Below are 20,453 nucleotides of genomic sequence, written 5' to 3'. Positions count from 1 at the left end.
TCCCCCCCATCCCCTTTTTTTGGGGGGGTGCAGGGGTGGGAGGTGGAGCTGCGGGGCCTGACGTCGCTTCTTCTCATCCCACCAGATCGGGAGAACCAGTCCATCCTCATCACGTGAGTTCCACCCCGCGTGCGGAGGCTGACTCCCCCCCCCCCCCCCCCCTCCCCAAATTCGCTCTCATCACCACCCCCCCACCCCCCCAGCGGAGAATCCGGGGCGGGGAAAACCGTCAACACCAAGCGGGTCATCCAATACTTCGCCGTCATCGCTGCCATCGGCGACCGCGGCAAGAAGGAGACGGGGACCCCGGGGAAGGTGAGGACAAGGAGGGGACGTTCCGGGTTTCTGTCCGTTTGTCTGTCCGCCCGTTTTGATTCCCATCGGCCCCTCCACCCCCAGGGGACCCTGGAGGATCAAATCATCCAGGCCAACCCTGCCTTGGAGGCTTTCGGCAATGCCAAGACCGTCCGCAACGACAACTCGTCGCGATTTGTGAGCGCTGGGAACGTCGGGTGTGGGGGGGAAACAGGGGGAAACAGGGGGGCACCCCACAACCTGACGTCGGGCTCCTCGCAGGGCAAATTCATCCGCATCCACTTCGGGGCCACCGGAAAGTTGGCGTCGGCTGACATCGAGACCTGTGAGCGGGGCTGGGGACGCAGCCTGGGCGCATGAGACACGGCGTCGCCCCCCTCTGCCCACCTTCTCCTCCACCCATCTCTTCCCCTCCCCACCCATTTTCTGCCACCCATCTTCTCTCCATCTTCTCCCCTACCCACCCATCTTCTCCCCATCCACCCATCTTCTCCCTCACCTCTTTTCTGCCCCATCCATCTTCTCTCCATCTTCTCCCCCATCCATCGCTCCCATCCATCTCCTCACCCACCCACCCATCTTCTCTCCATTTTCTCCCCACCCATCTTCTCCCCCATCCATCTCTCCACCCAATTTCTCCCCACCCACCTTCTCTCCCATCCATCCCCTCCCCATCCATCCATCCATCCATCCATCCATCCATCCATCCATCCATCCATCCATCCATCCATCTCTCCATCTTCTCCCCCATCCATCTCTCCCACCCATCTCCACCCCCACCCACCCACCTTCTCCCCTCCCCACCCATTTTCTCCCCACCCATCTCCTCCCCCACCAATCCATTTTCTCCCCACCCACTTTCTCTCCCATCCATCTCCTCCCCCATCCGCCCATCCATCTCCCCACCCATCTTCTCCCCCATCCGTCTTCACCCATCTTCTCCCCCACCCATCTCCACCCCCACCAACCCACCTTCTCCCCTCCCCACCCATCTTCTCTCCCACCCAATTTCTCCCCACCCACCCTCTCTCCCATCCATCCCCTCCCCCATCCACCCATCCTCTCCCCCACCCATTTTCTGCCCCATCCATCCATCTCTCCATCTTCTCCCCATCCATCTCTCCCATCCATCTCCTCCCCTACCCACCCATCTTCTCCCCACCCACCTCCTCTCCCACCCACCCTCTCCTCTCCCCACCCATCTTCTCCCCACCCATCTCCTTCCCCATCCGTCTTCTCTTCACCCATCCTCTCCCCTACCCACCATTTTCTCCCCACCCATCTCCGCCCCCACCAACCCATCTTCTCCCCACCCACCTTCTCTCCCATCCATCTCCTCCCCCATCCACCCATCTTCTCCCCCACTCGTCTTCTCTCTATCTCCTCCCCCACCCACCCATTTTCTCCCCACCCATTTTCTCCCCACCCATCTTCTCCCCACCCATCTCTTTCCCCATCCGTTTTCTCTCCACCCATTTTCTCTCCCACCCACCAACCCATCTTCTCTTCACCCATCTTCTCCCCTACCCACCCATCTCCTCCCCCACCCGCTTTACGCCCCACCGATCTCCTCCCCCACCCCCCACCTTCTCCCCCACCTCCCCCTCCCTCCCACCCACCCCACAACCTCTTCTCCCCCCTCCCCAGACCTCCTGGAGAAGTCGCGGGTCATCTTCCAGCTGAAAGCCGAGAGGAATTACCACATCTTCTACCAGATCCTCTCCAACAAGAAGCCCGAGCTTCTGGGTGAGCTCCTGCCCACCCTTCAGCCGGACGGATGCCCCAGATCCCTGGGCGGCCCTTCCAACCGCGCCGTCTCCCCGCAGACATGATGCTGGTGACCAACAACCCCTACGACTACGCCTTCATCTCCCAAGGAGAGACCACGGTGCCGTCCATCGATGACGGAGAGGAGCTGCTGGCCACCGACGTGAGCCGCAGGAACGGCGCGGCGGGGAGCTGCCAGGACGAGGCCCCCGACCCCACGTTTGCCCCATTTCTCCCCTCAGAGCGCTTTCGACGTGCTGGGCTTCACCCCGGAGGAGAAGAACTCCATCTACAAGCTGACGGGAGCCATCATGCACTTCGGCAACATGAAATTCAAGCAGAAGCAACGCGAGGAGCAGGCGGAGCCGGACGGCACCGAAGGTCGGCTCCGTTTCGGCAGCGGAAGAAAAGGGGGAACCCCCCCCCCCCCCGGCTTCCCACCCTCACCTCCCATCTTCTGCGTCCCCAGAGGCGGACAAGTCGGCTTACCTGATGGGGCTGAACTCGGCCGACCTCCTGAAGGGGCTGTGCCACCCCCGGGTGAAGGTGGGCAACGAATACGTCACCAAGGGGCAGAACGTCCAGCAGGTAACGCGGCGCGCCGCCCTTCATCCCCCTTCATCCCCCTTTTTGAGCCCCATTGTCACCGCCGGCCCTCCTGCAGGTCATCTACGCCGTCGGGGCCCTGGCCAAGGCCGTCTACGAGAAGATGTTCAACTGGATGGTGACCAGGATCAACAACTCGCTGGAGACCAAGCAGCCTCGCCAATACTTCATCGGCGTCCTGGACATCGCTGGCTTCGAGATCTTCGATGTGAGCATCTGGGGGGAGGGGGTGGGGGGTGCTGTGGGGCTGAGCCACCGGGGGGACGTGATGGAGCCATGGGTCGAGCCCACAGCAGGTCTTGTGGACCCACTTTGACTCCATAGGCCGATCGGGTGACCAGTGACCCCGTTCAACGCTCTTTGACCCCACAGTTGATCTCACTACTCCCTCTGGACACCCCACTGACTCCACTGGGTCCCCAGTTGACCTCTTTCATCCGACTGCACATCCCATTAACCCCACTGAGCTTCCAGTTGACCTTGGTTCACCGGTTGACCCCACTGGGTCCCCACTTGACCTCGTTCATACCATTGGATGTCACTGTGACCCCATTGGGTCCCCACTTGACCTTGTTCATTCCACTGGGCATCCCATTGACCCCACTGGGTCCCCACTTGACCTCGTCCATCCCACTGCACATCCTACTGACCCTACTGCATCCCCAGTTGACTTCATTATCCCACTGGACGTCACACTGACCCCACTGGGTCCCCACTTGACCTCACCTCTCCCACTGCACATCCCATTAACCCCACTGAGCTTCCAGTTGACCTTGTTTCATCAGCTGACCCCACTGGGTCCCCAGTTGACCTCGTTCACCCCACTGGACGTCACACTGACCCCACTGGCTCCATACCTGGCCTCGTTCATCCCACTGCACATCCCATTAACCCCACTGAGCTTCCAGTTCACCTTGTTTCATCAGCTGACCCCACTGGGTCCCCACTTGACCTCACCTCTTTTGCTGGGCATCCCATTGATTGCACTGCGTCCCCAGTTGACCTCGTTCACCCCACTGATCCCATCGAGGGCCTTGTTGACCCCACTGGGTTTCCGGCTGACCCTATAAGCCCCGTTTTGCACCGTGCAGACCCTGCTGAGGGCTGAGCTGACCTCTCCGACCCATGGGGTGCCCTGTCAAACCCACAGATCCCCCTGGCTCAGCCCAGTGACCCCGCGGGGCATCGCGCTGAGTTCTCCATCTCGCTCTCCTCTCCGCAGTTCAACAGCTTCGAGCAGCTCTGCATCAACTTCACCAACGAGAAGCTGCAGCAGTTCTTCAACCACCACATGTTCGTGCTGGAGCAGGAGGAGTACAAGAAGGAGGGCATCGAGTGGGAGTTCATCGACTTCGGCATGGACCTCCAGGCCTGCATCGACCTCATCGAGAAGGTGCCTCCTCCCCTGCAGCGATTTGGGGGCGCTCGCCCACACGGGGGGGGGACCCCAGAAGGGGTCAACAGGCGCTTTGTCCAACCGCATCTCGTCCTCCGCAGCCGATGGGGATCATGTCCATCTTGGAGGAGGAGTGCATGTTCCCCAAGGCCACGGACATGACCTTCAAGGCCAAACTCTTCGACAACCACTTGGGGAAATCGGCCAATTTCGGGAAGCCCCGCAACATCAAGGGCAAGCCGGAAGCTCACTTTGCCCTCGTGCACTACGCGGGCACGGTGGACTACAACATCATCGGCTGGCTGCAGAAGAACAAGGACCCCCTCAACGAGACGGTGGTGGGGCTCTACCAGAAGTCAGCCTTGAAGCTCCTTGCCAACCTCTTTGCCAACTACGCTGGAGCCGACGCGCGTAAGCGGCGCCGTTGACTCGCGCGGAGCGGAGAACCACGATCCAAACCCTGACGGATCCCATCCGTTTATCTTTTGTGTATTTTTTTTTCTCATCCAACAGCTGTGGAGAAGGGGAAAGGAGCCAAGAAGAAAGGTTCCTCCTTCCAGACCGTCTCAGCCCTGCACCGGGTGAGGAGGGTGGGATCCACCAGACACGGGGAGGGGGGGCCTCGGTAGATCTCACTCTCACATCCCTCATCTCCTCCAGGAGAATCTCAACAAGCTGATGACCAACCTCCGTTCTACCCACCCCCATTTCGTCCGCTGCATCATTCCCAACGAGACCAAGTCTCCCGGTAAGCCTACAGAACGATTTAATGGGGTCAGACGGAGCCCCCGCCAAACGGCTGCCAACGGTCCCCCATTTCCGCAACCAGGTGTGATGGACAACCCGCTGGTGATGCACCAGCTCCGCTGCAATGGGGTGCTGGAGGGCATCCGCATCTGCCGCAAGGGTTTCCCCAACCGCATCCTCTATGGGGACTTCCGGCAGAGGTGAGGGTGGCCAGTGGGGGCCCGAAGGTGGGACCAGAACCAACGCGGCGCTCATTTTGAGGTCGGTTCCTCCCGCTCTTTCCCAGGTATCGCATCCTGAACCCCACAGCCATCCCTGAGGGGCAGTTCATCGACAGCCGCAAGGGCGCCGAGAAACTCCTGGGGTCCCTCGATATCGACCACAACCAGTACAAATTTGGGCACACCAAGGTGAGGGCGGCCAGGTCTTGGCTCCCCACGGTGCCCCCGTTGCTGTGGCTGCTTGTGGTCCTGCCCCATAATCCACCAGATCACCCAGCATTCAACCATTCCACGCAGCCCAACCCAACATCTGAGCCTTCCACCCAACCCATCCATTGACCCTTCGCTCCAATCAAAACCAAGTTTCAACCCTTCCATCCAATCCCAACCTTCAATCTTCCATCCAATCCCAACCTTCCTCCCTTCCATCCAATCCCGACTTTCCTCCCTTCCATCCAATCTCAATCTTCCTCCCTTCCATACAATCCCAACATTCCTCCCTTCCATCCAATCTCAACATTCCTCCCTTCCATCCACTCCCAACCTTCAACTCTTCCATCCACTCCCAACCTTCAACCCTTCCATCCAATCCCAACCTTCCTCCCTTCCATCCAATCTCAATCTTCCTCCCTTCCATCCAATATCAACCTTCCTCCCTTCCATCCAATCCCAACCTTCAACCCTTCCATCCAATCTCAACCTTCCTCCCTTCCATCCAATCTCAACCTTCAATCTTTCATCCAATGCCAACCTTCAACCCTCCCATCCAATTCCAACCTTCCTCCCTCCCATCCAATCCCAACCTTCACCCCTTCCACCCAACCCAGCCGCTGACCCTCCAATCCAAACCAACTTTAACCCTTCCACCCAACCCAATTTTCCCCCCTTCCTCCCTTCCCCCCGCCCTCCCCTCCCTCCCATTCCACCCCATCTCACCTCCCTTCTTCCCCCCGCCAAGGTTTTCTTTAAGGCTGGGCTGCTGGGGCTGCTGGAGGAGATGCGCGACGAGCGCCTGGCTCGCATCATGACCCGCCTGCAGGCCCAAGTTCGTGGCTTCCTCTCCCGGCAGGAGTTCAAAAAGATCTTGGAGCGCCGGTGGGTTCCGCTGGCGGTGCTCAGTGGGGCGGCCGTGGGTCAGGGTCTGAGTTTCAAGCTCGCTCCACGTTGGCGCTCCACGCAGGGACTCGCTGCTGGTCATCCAGTGGAACATCCGTGCTTTCATGGGGGTGAAGAACTGGCCCTGGATGAAGCTCTACTTTAAGATCAAGCCCTTGCTGAAGAGCGCTGAGACTGAGAAGGAGATGCAGGTGGGAGGACGGGGGGGGCGAAGGGCACAAGGGCCAAAATGTGTGTGGGGGGGGAAGGGCTGCTGGGCGCAGGAACTGTTTGGTGATGGCATCTGATGGCGTCCATCTGCTACCCTCCTATGATGCAGACGATGAAGGAGGAATTCGGGCGCCTGAAGGAGGCCCTGGAGAAGTCAGAGGCACGTCGGAAGGAGCTGGAGGAGAAGATGGTGTCCATGCTGCAGGAGAAGAACGACCTCCAGCTGCAAGTGCAGGCTGTACGCCACGGCCGCTTCCCAGCCCGGCTGCTTCCTGCTCCCTTCCTTCCCTCCGCCGCTGATTTGTGCCCCTCCACAGGAGCAAGACAATCTCGCTGACGCTGAGGAGCGCTGCGATCAGCTGATCAAGAACAAGATCCAGCTGGAGGCCAAGGCGAAGGAGATGTTGGAGAGGTTGGAGGAAGAGGAGGAGATGAACGCCGAGCTGACGGCCAAGAAGAGGAAGCTGGAGGACGAGTGTTCGGAGCTCAAGAAGGACATCGACGACCTGGAGCTGTCGCTGGCCAAAGTGGAGAAGGAGAAACACGCCACCGAGAACAAGGTGGGGGGTGGTTGAGAAGACCCACGGGTGGTTGGGTTGGGTTGGGTTGGGTTGGGTTGAGAAGAACCAAGAGTCGTCGGTCTGGGTTCTCCCACATCTCCCGGCTTCTCTCCAGGCTGAGCGTGGGGCAGAAGGGCCTCTTGCTGACTGAGAAGGAGGCCTGGCGCTTCTCCCCCACGCAGGTCAAGAATCTCACAGAGGAGATGGCCGGGCTGGATGAGACCATTGTCAAGTTGACCAAGGAGAAAAAGGCCCTTCAGGAGTCTCACCAGCAAACGCTGGATGACCTGCAGGCTGAGGAGGACAAGGTCAACACCTTGACGAAGGCCAAAGTGAAGCTGGAGCAGCAAGTGGACGACGTGAGTCCTGTTTCTCACGTGCTGGTTGGAAAAGATTCTTCTTGGGAGTTGCTGGAGGTCTCTGTCTTGTCTTCAGCTTGAGAGCTCGCTGGAGCAGGAGAAGAAGATCCGGATGGACCTGGAAAGAGCCAAGAGAAAGCTGGAAGGGGATTTGAAGCTGGCCCAGGAGAGCATCATGGACCTGGAGAATGACAAGCAGCAGCTGGAGGAGAGGCTGAAAAAGTAGGGGCCTGCCCTCCGCTTCTGCCACCCCCTTTTCCCTTGCCCTGAATTCGCTCTGCTCTGCCAAGTGGGGCTGACAACGGGGGTTTCTCCTTCTCCAGGAAAGACTTTGAGCTCAACGCACTCAATGCTCGAATTGAGGATGAACAAGCAATTGCTGGCCAACTTCAGAAGAAGCTCAAAGAGCTGCAGGTGAGGCTGGGGTGGAAAGGAGCTGATGAGGCCCCAGCTGGTTGGGCTGGTGGAGCAGGGTCAGGTGGAAGAGTCTCCAGTCGGGTTGGGTCGGGTTGGGTGGAAGAGTGTGGGGTTGAGTTGGGTTGTGTTGGGTGGAAGAAGCCTCAGCTGGTTGGGTTGGACTGAAGGATCTCCACTGCGATTGGGCAGGAGGGGGGGAGGGCTCTCTGACCTGTTGGGTTGAGCTGAACTGGTTTAAAAGCGTCTCCATTTTTTTTTGGGTTGGATGAAGTTGGGTCGAAGGGTCTCCAATGGGTTGCGAGCTGTTGGGTTAAGCTGGGTTTATCTGGGTTAAGTTGGGGTGGGTTAATTTGGATTGAGTGAAACTGAATTGCGTTGGATTAAGTTGGATTGAAAGATCTCCAGTGTATTTTGAGTAGTTGGGTTAAGTTGGATTAAGTTGGGTTGAGTTGGGTTGGGTTGAGTTGGGTTGGGTTGAGTTAATTTGGATTAAAGGGTCTGTGAGCGGTTGGGTTAAGTTGGTTTGGGTTGGATTAAGTTGAGTTAAGATGAGTTAAGTTGGGTTGGGTTGCAAGGTCTCCGATGGGTTTTGAGTTGTTGTGCGGTGCTGGGTTGGGATAAGTTGGGTTGGGTTGGGTTGAAGGGTCTCCAATGGATTGTGAGCAGTTGAGTGAAGTTGGGTGAAGTTGGATCAAAGTGTCTCCACTGTGTGAGTTGGGTTACACTGGATCGGGTTGGTGTGAGTTGAGTTGGGTTGGGTTGGGTTGGGTTGAGATGGGTTGGGTTGGGTTGGGTTGGGTTGGGTTGAGTTCAGTTAAGTGCTGAAGGGTCTCCAACGGGTTGTGAGTGGTGGTGGGTTGGGTAGGAGATCCCCGTTGGTTGGATTAAGTCAAATGGAGTCCCTGGACCGCAGGCACGAATCGAGGAGCTGGAGGAGGAGCTGGAGGCGGAGCGGACGGGCCGGGCCAAGGTGGAGAAGCTGCGCTCGGATCTGTCGCGGGAGCTGGAGGAGATCAGCGAGCGGCTGGAGGAGGCGGGTGGCGCCACCTCGGTGCAGCTCGAGCTCAACAAGAAGAGGGAGGCTGAATTCCAGAAGCTGCGGCGCGACCTGGAGGAGGCGACGCTGCAGCACGAGGCCACGGCCGCTGCGCTGCGCAAGAAGCACGCAGACAGCGTGGCTGAGCTGGGCGAGCAGCTGGACAACCTGCAGCGCGTCAAGCAGAAGCTGGAGAAGGAGAAGAGCGAGCTGAAGCTGGAGCTGGATGACGTCAGCTCCAACATGGAGCAGCTCATCAAGGCCAAGGTAGGAGATCGGGGGGACGCCAGGTGGGACGGCTCCCCCTCCTGGTGTTCCCTCGCACCTCCCTCCCCTTTCTTCCTCCAGGCCAACCTGGAGAAGATGTGCCGCACCACGGAGGACCAGATGAACGAGCACCGCAGCAAATCGGAGGAGGCCCAACGCATGGTTGCGGACCTCAGCACCCAGCGGGCCAAGCTCCAGACGGAGAATGGTGAGCTCTTCGCTCCCTCTGCCCCATCTGGGACCATGGGGGGGTTGTGGAGGGGTCCCCCAGGAATGACTGCCCCGATCTGTGCCCCGTAGGTGAGCTCTCAAGGCAGCTGGAGGAGAAGGAAGCCTTCATCAACCAGCTGATGCGTGGGAAACTCACCTACACCCAGCAGCTGGAGGACCTGAAGAGGCAGTTGGAGGAGGAAGCCAAGGTGTGAAAGGCTTTGGAGGCCTGGGGGCTTGGGGGTGAGGCAACGCAAAGGCAGGAGGGAGATGGAGGAACTCAGGGAGATTGGCTGTAGTCATGGAGGTCGGGTTGGGTTGTGTTGGATTTGCTTGGATTGAGTTGTGTTTGGTTGAGTTGGGTTCATTTGTATTGGGTTGGATTTGGTTTGATTGGGTTGGGTTGGGTTGGATTGGATTAGGTTGGGTTGGGGTGTATTGGGTTGGGTTGGGTTGGGTTGGATTAGGATGGATTGGGTTGGGTTGGGTTTGGTTTGGTTGGGTTTGGTTTGGTTTGGTTGGGTTGGGTTGGGTTGGGTTGGGTTGGGTTGGATTGGGTTGGGTTGGATTGAGTTGGATTGGATTGGATTGGGTTGGATTGGGTTGGGTTGGGTTGGATTGAGTTGAATTGAAGTGGGTTGAGATTATTTGGATTGAGTTTGATTGGATTGGATTGAGTTGGGTTGATTTTAATTGGGTTGGGTTGACTTCAGTTGGATTGGGTTGAGTTGGGTTGGGTTGATTCAGCTTTGAGTTGGTTTGGGTTGGTCTGAATTGAATTGTGTTGTTGGGTTGAGTTGGGTTGGATTAAGTTGGGGTCTGTTGAGTGGAGTGGGATTGAGTTGGTTTGGGTTGAGTTGAATTGAGTTGGTTTGGGTTGAATCAAAGTGGGTTGAGATTATTTGGATTGAGTCGGGTTTGGTTGGATTAAGTTGAGTTGGGGTCTGTTGGGTTGTGTTGGATTGAGTTGGTTTGGGCTGGGTTGTGTTGGTTTGGGTTGGGTTGAATTGAGTTGGTTTGGGTTGGTTTGGGTTGGGTTGTGTGGGATTGAGTTGGTTTGGGCTGGGTTGTGTTGGTTTGGGTTATGTTGGTTTGGGTTGGGTTGTGTTGGTTTGGGTTGGGTTGTGTTGGTTTGGGTTGTTTTGGTCTGGGTTGTGTTGGTTTGGGTTGGTTTGGGCTGGGTTGTGTTACACTGAGTTGAGCTGGAGCGGGCTGAGTTGTACTAAGATAATTTGGATTGAGTTGAGAGGAGCTGGGTTGGCTGAGATGGGTTGCTCTAAGGAAGATCTGGCTGGATTGAGACAATTATCACCAGCACTCGTTGGGCTGGAGAACCTCAGGCTGTCCCAGCTGATGCTGCCCTGCCTTCTCACCCCAGGCCAAGAATGCGCTGGCCCACGCTCTGCAATCGGCCCGGCACGACTGCGACCTGCTGAGGGAGCAGCACGAGGAGGAGACAGAGGCCAAGGCTGAGCTGCAGCGCGCCCTCTCCAAGGCCAACTCGGAGGTGGCCCAGTGGAGGACCAAGTACGAGACGGACGCCATCCAACGCACCGAGGAGCTGGAGGAGGCCAAGTGAGTCGTCTTGGGTGCGGAGATTCTTGGAGGAGTCCTTCGGGGCCACGAGTGGCACCTCGCCGTCCCTCCATCAGGAAGAAGCTGGCGCAGCGGCTGCAGGAAGCAGAGGAGGCGGTGGAGGCGGTCAACGCCAAGTGCTCCTCCTTGGAGAAGACCAAGCACCGGCTGCAGAATGAGATCGAGGACCTGATGGCGGACCTGGAGAGGTCCAACGCCGCGGCTGCCGCTCTGGATAAGAAACAAAGGAACTTCGATAAGGTGGGGTGAGGAGCTTGGGGTGAGGAGCTTCTGCGTGGGAGAAGAGATTGTAAGCAAGGCCCTGGGGGCGTCCCCTGCAGATCTTGTCGGAGTGGAAGCAGAAGTTCGAGGAGTCGCAGACGGAGCTGGAGGCGTCACAGAAGGAGTCGCGGTCCCTCAGCACTGAGCTCTTCAAGCTGAAGAACGCCTACGAGGAGTCGCTGGAGCACCTGGAGACCTTCAAGAGGGAGAACAAGAACCTGCAAGGTGAGAGCGCGGCCGCCCCCAGCGTCACCCTGCAACTCCTGCATGCTCTGATGGCTTCTCACCCGCGCAGAGGAGATCTCGGATCTGACGGAGCAGCTGGGAGCCAGCCACAAGACCATCCATGAGCTGGAGAAGGTCCGCAAGCAGCTGGACGCCGAGAAGCTGGAGCTGCAAGCGGCGCTGGAGGAGGCCGAGGTGAGCACAACTGCATCCATGCAGCTCTCTCCATCCCCACGCGTCCCCCGTGGCCACCAACGCTTCCCCGTCCTCCCCAGGCGTCGCTGGAACACGAGGAGGGGAAGATCCTGAGGGCCCAGTTGGAGTTCAACCAAGTGAAGGCAGACTACGAGCGCAAGCTGGCAGAGAAGGAGGAGGAGATGGAGCAGGCGAAGCGCAACCACCTGCGGGTCGTGGACTCGCTGCAGACGTCGCTGGACGCCGAGACGCGGAGCCGCAACGAGGCGCTGAGGCTGAAGAAGAAGATGGAGGGCGACCTGAACGAGATGGAGATCCAGCTGAGCCACGCCAACCGCCTGGCGGCTGAGGCCCAGAAGCAAGTCAAGGCGCTGCAGGGATCCCTCAAGGTGCCCGCAGGGCCGCGGGGGGGCGGGGGGTGGCTGTGGGGTGAATGAAGATGGCTGCTGGGTCAGCATTCAGGTCCCAGGGGGAAATGGACAGGCGGGCGCTGGGGGGAAGTCGGGGGCTTCCTGGGTGCCCATTGGGTGGCCATCGGTTGCCCATTGGTTGGTCAGATGCTGATCATCCCACGGCCATTGGTTGTCCATTGGTTGGTCAGATGCTGATCATCCCGTGGCCATTGGTTGCCCACTGGTTGGCTAGTTGGTGATCATTCCATGACCACTGAGTGCCCATTGGCTGCCCAGTTGGTGACAATTCTGTGCCCATTGGTTGCCTGTTCAGTAGCCATTGAGTCGCCATTGATTGCCCAGAGGGCGGCCATTGGTTGCCCATTGGTTGGTCAGATGCTGATCATCCCATGGCCATTGGTTGCCCATTGGTTGGCTGGTTGGTGATCATTCCATGGCCATTGGCTGTCCATTGGGTGGCCAGGTGGTGATCATTCCTTGGTGATTTGTTGCCCATTGGTTGGCCAGTTGCTGATCCCTCAGTGGCCACTTGTTGCCCATTGGTTGGCTGGTTGGTGATCACTGTTTGCCCATTGGCTGTCCATTCCATGACCCTTCGGGTGGCCAACTGTTGATCACTTGGTGGCCATTGGTGGCCTCTGTGCAATCACGACGTGGTCACCCAAATTAACCCCCTCAGTTTCCCCCCACCCCCCCCCCCCCTACTCACACCCCTCTCCGCGTGGCCCGGCAGGACGCCCAATTACAGCTGGACGACGCGGTGCGCGCTAACGAGGACCTGAAGGAGAACATCGCCATCGTGGAGCGGCGGAACAACCTCCTCCAATCGGAGCTGGAGGAGCTGCGCGCGGCGCTGGAGCAGAGCGAGCGGGCCCGCAAGTTGGCCGAGCAGGAACTGATCGAGGCCAGCGAACGAGTCCAGCTCCTCCACTCCCAGGTGAGGGCGCCGCGGCGAAGGCTCGGCTTCTTTCCTGCAACGTCCCACCGCAGGGAGGCGGGTGAAATCCCTCCGCTCCTCTCTTCCAGAACACCAGCCTCATCAACCAGAAGAAGAAGATGGAGGCCGACGTCTCCCAGCTGCAGACGGAGGTGGAAGAAGCCATCCAGGAGTGCCGGAACGCCGAGGAGAAGGCCAAGAAGGCCATCACCGATGTGAGTGGCGCCGTGGACTCGGCTGGGGGACGTTGGACGCCCTCAGCCCTTCTCCTGCCAATGGAGGAGATGGAATTCCACGTTCCTCCACCTCTCCCCGCCCTCTGATGTGTCCCTTGACTCCCATTCCTCCACCTCTTCCATCTCTCCCCTTTCTCCACCTCTCCCATCTCTCCCACTCCTCCACCTCTCCCATCTCTCTTTTCTCCACTTCTCCCCACCTCTCCCCACTTCTCCCCACCTCTCCCGTTCCTCCATTTCTCCCATTCTTCCACATCTCCCCAACATTTTCCATCTCTCCCATACCTTCCATTCCATCTCTCCCATTCCATCTCTCCCTTTCTCCACCTCTCCCATTTCTCTTTTCTCCACTTCTCCCAACCTCTCCCCACCTCTCCCATTCCTCCATGTCTCCCATTCTTCCACATCTCCCCAACCTCTTCCATCTCTCCCATACCTTCCATTCAATCTCTCCCGTTCCTCCACCTCTCCTCATCTCCCACATTCCCTCACCTCTCCCATCTCTCCCCTTTCTCCACCTCTCCCATCTCTCCCATTCTTCCACATCTCCCCAACATTTTCCATCTCTCCCATTTCTCCACCTCTCCCCATCTCTCCCCACCTCTCCCCACCTCTCCCATTCCTCCATCTCTCCCATTCTTCCACCTCTCCCCAACCTCTTCCTTCTCTCCCATGCCTTCCATTCCATCTCTCCCATTCCCTCACCTCTCCTCATCTCCCACATTCCCTCACCTCTCCCCATCTCTCCCATTCCTCCATCTCTCCCATTCTTCCATCTCTCCCATTCCTTCCATTCCATCTCTCCCATTCCTCCGCCTCTTCCATCTCTCTCATTTCTCACCCTTTCTTCACCTTCTCCCATCTCTCTCTTTTCTCCACCTCTCCTCATCGCTCACATTCCCTCACCTGCCCCATCTCTCCCGTTCCTCCACCTCTCCCCACCCTCCACCTCACCCCATCTCTCTCCAAGGCGGCCATGATGGCGGAGGAGCTGAAGAAGGAACAGGACACGAGCGCCCACCTGGAGCGGATGAAGAAGAACATGGAGCAGACCATCAAGGACCTGCAGCTACGGCTGGACGAGGCGGAGCAGCTGGCCCTCAAGGGAGGCAAGAAGCAGCTGCAGAAGCTGGAGGCTCGCGTGCGGGAGCTGGAGAACGAGCTGGAGGCAGAGCAGAAGCGCAACGCCGAGAACGTCAAAGGGCTGCGCAAGTCGGAGCGGCGCGTGAAGGAGCTCAGCTACCAGGTGGGGCAGCACAGCTGAGGGCAGAAGGGCAGAGGGGACACAGAACGTCGCCGCCTCTTCCACCCATCCAGAGGGACGCAGTGGGAATGAGGAACAGAGTGACTGGCTGGCTGTGGGAACAAGGGGGACCCAGAACTTGGCTGACCTGGTGGCTGTAGGGACATGAGTGACCTAGAACATGGCTGACCTGGTGGCTGTAGGGACAAGAGTGACCTAGAACATGGCTGACCTGGTGGCTGTAGGGACAAGAGTGACCTAGAACATGGCCGACCTGGTGGCTGTAGGGACATGAGTGACCTAGAACATGGCTGACCTGGTGGCTGTAGGGACATGAGTGACCCAGAACATGGCCGACCTGGAGGCTGTAGGGACATGAGTGACCTAGAACATGGCCGACCTGGTGGCTGTAGGGACATGAGTGACCTAGAACATGGCCGACCTGGTGGCTGTAGGGACATGAGTGACCTAGAACATGGCCGACCTGGTGGCTGTAGGGACATGAGTGACCTAGAACATGGCCGACCTGGTGGCTGTAGGGACATGAGTGACCTAGAACATGGCCGACCTGGTGGCTGTAGGGACATGAGTGACCTAGAACATGGCCGACCTGGTGGCTGTAGGGACAAGAGTGACCTAGAACATGGCTGACCTGGTGGCTGTAGGGACAAGAGTGACCTAGAACATGGCTGACCTGGTGGCTGCAGGGACATGAGTGACCTAGAACATGGCTGACCTGGTGGCTGTAGGGACAAGAGTGACCTAGAACATGGCTGACTTGGTGGCTGCAGGGACATGAGTGACCTAGAACATGGCTGACCTGGTGGCTGTAGGGACATGAGTGACCTAGAACATGGCTGACCTGGTGGCTGTAGGGACATGAGTGACCTAGAACATGGCTGACCTGGTGGCTGCAGGGACATGAGTGACCTAGAACATGGCTGACCTGGTGGCTGCAGGGACATGAGTGACCTAGAACATGGCTGACCTGGTGGCTGTAGGGACATGAGTGACCTAGAACATGGCTGACCTGGTGGCTGTAGGGACATGAGTGACCTAGAACATGGCTGACCTGGTGGCTGCAGGGACATGAGTGACCTAGAACATGGCTGACCTGGTGGCTGCAGGGACATGAGTGACCTAGAACATGGCTGACCTGGTGGCTGCAGGGACATGAGTGACCTAGAACATGGCTGACCTGGTGGCTGCAGGGACATGAGTGACCTAGAACATGGCTGACCTGGTGGCTGCAGGGACACAGACGGCCCAGATTCATAACTCCCATGAGCACCTTCTCCCTCTGTGCCCAGCACCGCCCTCTCCTTGCAGTGGACGCTGCCCCTCTTCCCAGCTGCGCTCCTCACCAATCCCAAACCCGAACGGCCGCCACGCGAACCCAAACGTGGCGACCTTTTGGGCTTTGTGAGGTTTGGAGCCACACGTGCCCCACTTTGGTGCCCCCCCCCCCCCCCCCCCCCGGTTGTCTCCCTGCAGACGGAGGAGGACAGGAAGAACATGGTGAGGTTGCAGGACTTGGTGGACAAGCTGCAGCTGAAGGTGAAGGCGTACAAGAGGCAGGCGGAGGAGGCGGTGAGAGGGGATGAGGGGGGGAAACGGGGGGGGGGGGGACAGAGAACGAATTGGGGGGAGAAAAAATGGAGAAAGGGGTCAGAGGGTGGAGAAACGGGCAGAGAAACGGGGGGGGGGTGGAAGAGATGGAGGGGAAGACGGACGGATGGGTGGGAGGAGAAATGGGGTGAATGGAGGAAGAAGGGAGAGCGGGGCAGGGAAGCATCAGAGAAATTGGCTGGGGGGAGAAATTGGCTGGAGGGAGAAATTGGTTGGGGGGAGATATGGGGAGAATTGGTGGGAGGTGGAAGGATGGAGAAATGGGGGCAGAAACGATGAGAAACGGATGGGAGGCAGAGAAAGGGATGGAGAAACGGGTGGGGAATTGGGGGGGAAAAGAAAGGGATCAGAGAGAAGATGGACGGATGGAGAAAAGGAGGAACTGGATGGGAGAAATGGATGGACGGAGAAATGGGAGGAGGATTGTGGGAGAAATTGAGAGATGGGTGGAGAATTGGATGGGGAAAAGGAGAAAGGGATCGGAGACAAGATGGACGGATGGAGAAAGGGGAGGAATTGGATGGAGGGATGGATGGACGGATGGAGAAATGGGAGGAGAAATGTTGGAGAAAAGGATGGGGGGTGGAGAAATGAGTGGGAAAATGGAGGAAGAGATTGAAGAGCTGATGGAAGAATGGAGGGATGGATGGATGGATGGAGGGAGGGATGGATGGATGGAAGGAGGGATGGATGGAGGGATGGAGGGATGGATGGATGGATGGATGGATGGATGGATGGATGGATGGATGGATGGATGGATGGAGGGAGGGATGGATGGAAGGATGGATGGATGGATGGAGGGATGGATGGAGGGAGGGATGGATGGAAGGATGGATGGAGGGATGGAGGGATGGATGGATGGATGGAGGGAGGGATGGATTGAGGGATGGATGGATGGAAGGATGGATGGATGGAGGGATGGATGGATGGATGGATGGATGGATGGAGGGATGGATGGATGGATGGAGGGATGGATGGATGGATGGATGGATGGATGGAGGGATGGAGGGATGGATGGATGGATGGAGGGAGGGATGGATGGAGGGATGGATGGAGGGATGGATGGATGGAGGGATGGAGGGATGGATGGATGGATGGAGGGAGGGATGGATGGAGGGATGGATGGATGGATGGATGGAGGGATGGATGGATGGATGGATGGATGGATGGAGGGATGGATGGAGGGATGGATGGAGGGATGGATGGATGGATGGAGGGATGGATGGATGGATGGAGGGATGGATGGAGGGATGGATGGATGGAGGGAGGGATGGATGGAGGGATGGATGGATGGAGGGATGGATGGAGGGATGGATGGATGGAGGGAGGGATGGATGGATGGAGGGATGGATGGAGGGATGGATGCATGGCAAAATAGAATGAATGGATGAATAGAATATTGATTGGATGAATGGAATGGTGGGTGGAGAAACGGGTGGGGAATTGGAGGAAGGGATCAATGAGTGGATGGACAGACGGACTGATGGATGAATGAATGGGAGCGTGGTGATGGACGGGTGAGCGAAGGAAGGAGAACCAGGAAGCGCGTATGGGTGGGAAGATGCCGAGGTGGATGCGGGAGGATGGGATGGAGGGTGGAAGAAGAAGGTGGATGGACAGGGGAGAGTTGAAGGACTGTGGGGAGATGAAGGAAGGCTGGGTGGTCGGACGGACGGACGAATGGGGGACGATGTGTCCGCTGAGCCGGGCTCTGCCGTGCCCTGCAGGAGGAACAGGCCAACTCCAACCTGGCCAAGTTCCGCAAGGCGCAGCACGAGCTGGACGAGGCGGAGGAGCGCGCCGACATCGCCGAGTCGCAGGTCAACAAACTGCGGGCCCGGAGCCGCGACATCGGAGCCAAGGTGGGTCCCTGCCCCACCGCATCCCCACCCCGCAGCCCTGCCCCACCTCTGCCCCATCGCCTCCCTCTGTCGTCTCTCCCCACAGAAAGGACTCAACGAGGAGTGAAAGCCTGCAGGGAGATCCGCCCTCCTGCCCCGACCGGCCGCCAGCCCCCTTCGCGTCCCCACAACCTGCCCTGCTTCCAGCCAATAAAAACCGTTCTGCAGCAGTGCTGGCATGTGGGGCTTTGTGTGGGGCAGGGTTTTGTGTGGGGCAGGGCTTTGTGTGGGGCAGGGTTGTGTGTGGGGCAGGGCTTGGTGTGGGGCAGAGTTTTGTGTGGGGCAGGGCTTTGTGTGGGGCAGGGTTTTGTGTGGGGCAGGGCTTTGTGTGGGGCAGGGCTTTGTGTGGGGTGAGGCTGCCCCGCAGTGCTGAGGTGGATGGGGGCTGGGAGAGCGTGGGCCGCAAAACTGTGTGAGCTGCCCCACTGTGAGCCTCAACCCACTGAGCCGTGGGGTGCTGTGTATCCCTGTGGGTCTCTATGGGGTTTCTGTGAGTCTCTGCAGGCTCTCTATGGGGCCCCTGTGGGTTTCTGTGGGCTCCCTATGGATTGCTATGGGTTCCCTATAGGTTTTCACTGGTTCTCTATGGGTCCTTAAGGGGCTCTGTGGGGCCCTATGGGATCTCTATGAGTCTCCATGGGTTCCCTATGGGCAGCTGTGTGTACCCGTGTTCCCTGTGGGTCACTATGGGGTCTAAGGCATCTCTGTGGGTCTCTGTGGGCTCCCTATGGACCTCCGTGGCTTCCTATGGGTCTCTGGGGGCTTCCCATGGGTCTCTATGGAGTCCCTGTAGGTTTTCACTGGTTCTCTATGGGATCCCTATGGGTCTCTGTGGGGTAACTATGGATCTCTGTGGGGTCCCTATGGGTTGCTGTGGTTTCCCTATGGGTCTCTGTGTGGTCCCTATGGGTTGTTGTGCCTTCCCTATGGGCCTCTGTGGGGCCTCTGTGGGTCTCTGTGGGGTCCCTATGGACCTCTATGGCTTCCTATGGGTCTCTGGGGGCTTCCCATGGGTCTCTATGGAGTCCCTGTAGGTTTTCGTTGGTTCTCTATGGGTCCCTAAGAGGCTCTATGGGGCCCCTATGATCCTCCAAGGGTCCTTATGGGCAGCTTTGCCAACCCATGATTCCCATGGGTCCCAATGCGTCGTTATGGGATTCCTGTGGGACCCCTATGGGTCTCTATGGGATCCCTATGGGATATTCAGAGTCTCCATGGGGTCCCTATGGGCAGCTGCGTGTACCTGTGTTCCCTGTGGGTCGCTATGGGGTCTATGGCATCTCTGTGGGTCTCTGTGGGTCTCTGTGGGCTCCCTATGGACCTCCGTGGCTTCCTGTGGGTCTCTGGGGGCTTCCCATGGGTCTCTATGGAGTCCCAGTAGGTTTTCACTGGTTCTCTATGGGATCCCTATGGGTCTCTGTGGGGTAACTATGGGTCTCTGTGTGGTCCCTATGGGTTTTTGTGCCTTCCCTATGGGCCTCTGTGGGTCTCTGTGGGGTCCCTTTGGATCTCTATGGGTTCCCTATGGGTCTCTGGGGGCTTCCCATGGGTCTCTATGGAGTCCCTGTAGGTTTTCGTTGGTTCTCTATGGGTCCCTAAGGGGCTCTATGGGGCCCCTATGATCCTCCAAGGGTCCTTATGGGCAGCTTTGCCAACCCATGATTCCCATGGGTCCCAATGCGTCGTTATGGGATTCCTGTGGGATCCCTATGGGTCTCTATGGGATCCCTATGGGATATTCAGAGTCTCCATGGGGTCCCTATGGGCAGCTGTGTGTACCCGTGTTCCCTGTGGGTCGCTATGGGGTCTAAGGCCTCTCTGTGGGTCTCTGTGGGCTCCCTATGGACCTCCGTGGCTTCCTATGGGTCTCTGGGGGCTTCCCATGGGTCTCTATGGAGTCCCTGTAGGTTTTCACTGGTTCTCTATGGGATCCCTATGGGTCTCTGTGGAGTCCCTATGGGTTGCTGTGGTTTCCCTATGGGTCTCTGTGTGGTCCCTATGGGTTTTTGTGCCTTCCCTATGGGCCTCTGTGGGTCTCTGTGGGGTCCCTTTGGATCTCTATGGGTTCCCTATGGGTCTCTGGGGGCTTCCCATGGGTCTCTATGGAGTCCCTGTAGGTTTTCGTTGGTTCTCTATGGGTCCCTAAGGGGCTCTATGGGGCCCCTATGATCCTCCAAGGGTCCTTATGGGCAGCTTTGCCAACCCATGATTCCCATGGGTCCCAATGCGTCGTTATGGGATTCCTGTGGGATCCCTATGGGTCTCTATGGGATCCCTATGGGATCTCTATGAGTCTCCATGGGGTCCCTATGGGCAGCTGTGTGTACCCGTGTTCCCTGTGGGTCACTATGGGGTCTAAGGCATCTCTGTGGGTCTCTGTGGGCTCCCTATGGACCTCTGTGGCTTCCTATGGGTCTCTGGGGGCTTCCCATGGGTCTCTATGGAGTCCCTGTAGGTTTTCGTTGGTTCTCTATGGGTCCCTAAGAGGCTCTATGGGGCCCCTATGATCCTCCAAGGGTCCTTATGGGCAGCTTTGCCAACCCATGATTCCCATGGGTCCCAATGCGTCGTTATGGGATTCCTGTGGGAT

General features: G+C 58.2%; 1 protein-coding gene and 1 pseudogene across 2 annotated transcripts in view; both read left to right on the top strand.

The window, feature by feature from the left end:
- Positions 1-18,030, top strand: part of LOC128072932 (myosin-7) — a 46,844-nt gene extending 28,814 nt beyond the window's left edge. The window contains exons 5-40 of one of the 2 annotated variants that reach the window (XM_052667171.1): positions 86-113; positions 204-315; positions 400-492; positions 577-640; positions 1,963-2,061; positions 2,142-2,245; positions 2,325-2,463; positions 2,552-2,670; positions 2,747-2,896; positions 3,911-4,081; positions 4,186-4,495; positions 4,598-4,665; positions 4,745-4,832; positions 4,914-5,031; positions 5,118-5,241; positions 6,011-6,147; positions 6,233-6,359; positions 6,488-6,616; positions 6,696-6,938; positions 7,121-7,297; positions 7,374-7,519; positions 7,621-7,711; positions 8,628-9,017; positions 9,099-9,225; positions 9,318-9,436; positions 10,606-10,802; positions 10,880-11,063; positions 11,144-11,309; positions 11,380-11,504; positions 11,585-11,893; positions 12,651-12,854; positions 12,944-13,069; positions 14,061-14,336; positions 15,828-15,923; positions 17,690-17,824; positions 17,910-18,030. In XM_052667171.1, the coding sequence (XP_052523131.1) occupies positions 86-113; positions 204-315; positions 400-492; positions 577-640; positions 1,963-2,061; positions 2,142-2,245; positions 2,325-2,463; positions 2,552-2,670; positions 2,747-2,896; positions 3,911-4,081; positions 4,186-4,495; positions 4,598-4,665; positions 4,745-4,832; positions 4,914-5,031; positions 5,118-5,241; positions 6,011-6,147; positions 6,233-6,359; positions 6,488-6,616; positions 6,696-6,938; positions 7,121-7,297; positions 7,374-7,519; positions 7,621-7,711; positions 8,628-9,017; positions 9,099-9,225; positions 9,318-9,436; positions 10,606-10,802; positions 10,880-11,063; positions 11,144-11,309; positions 11,380-11,504; positions 11,585-11,893; positions 12,651-12,854; positions 12,944-13,069; positions 14,061-14,336; positions 15,828-15,923; positions 17,690-17,824; positions 17,910-17,930 (5,312 nt within the window). In that variant the 3' untranslated portion in view covers positions 17,931-18,030. Of the gene's footprint in view, positions 1-85; positions 114-203; positions 493-576; positions 641-1,962; positions 2,062-2,141; positions 2,246-2,324; positions 2,464-2,551; positions 2,671-2,746; positions 2,897-3,910; positions 4,082-4,185; positions 4,496-4,597; positions 4,666-4,744; positions 4,833-4,913; positions 5,032-5,117; positions 5,242-6,010; positions 6,148-6,232; positions 6,360-6,487; positions 6,617-6,695; positions 6,939-7,120; positions 7,298-7,373; positions 7,520-7,620; positions 7,712-8,627; positions 9,018-9,098; positions 9,226-9,317; positions 9,437-10,605; positions 10,803-10,879; positions 11,064-11,143; positions 11,310-11,379; positions 11,505-11,584; positions 11,894-12,650; positions 12,855-12,943; positions 13,070-14,060; positions 14,337-15,827; positions 15,924-17,689; positions 17,825-17,909 lie in introns of both variants that reach the window. The other variant, XM_052667170.1, reaches the window with a different exon arrangement.
- Positions 18,031-18,549: 519 nt separating this feature from the next.
- LOC128072923 (postacrosomal sheath WW domain-binding protein-like) lies at positions 18,550-19,462 on the top strand (annotated as a pseudogene).
- The last annotated feature ends 991 nt before the right edge of the window (positions 19,463-20,453 follow it).

This window comes from Tympanuchus pallidicinctus, unplaced genomic scaffold (genome assembly GCF_026119805.1).
Source record: "Tympanuchus pallidicinctus isolate F22 unplaced genomic scaffold, pur_lepc_1.0 scaffold73, whole genome shotgun sequence".
NCBI lineage: Eukaryota > Metazoa > Chordata > Aves > Galliformes > Phasianidae > Tympanuchus > Tympanuchus pallidicinctus.
This window is presented reverse-complemented; position numbering and strand designations above follow the sequence as displayed.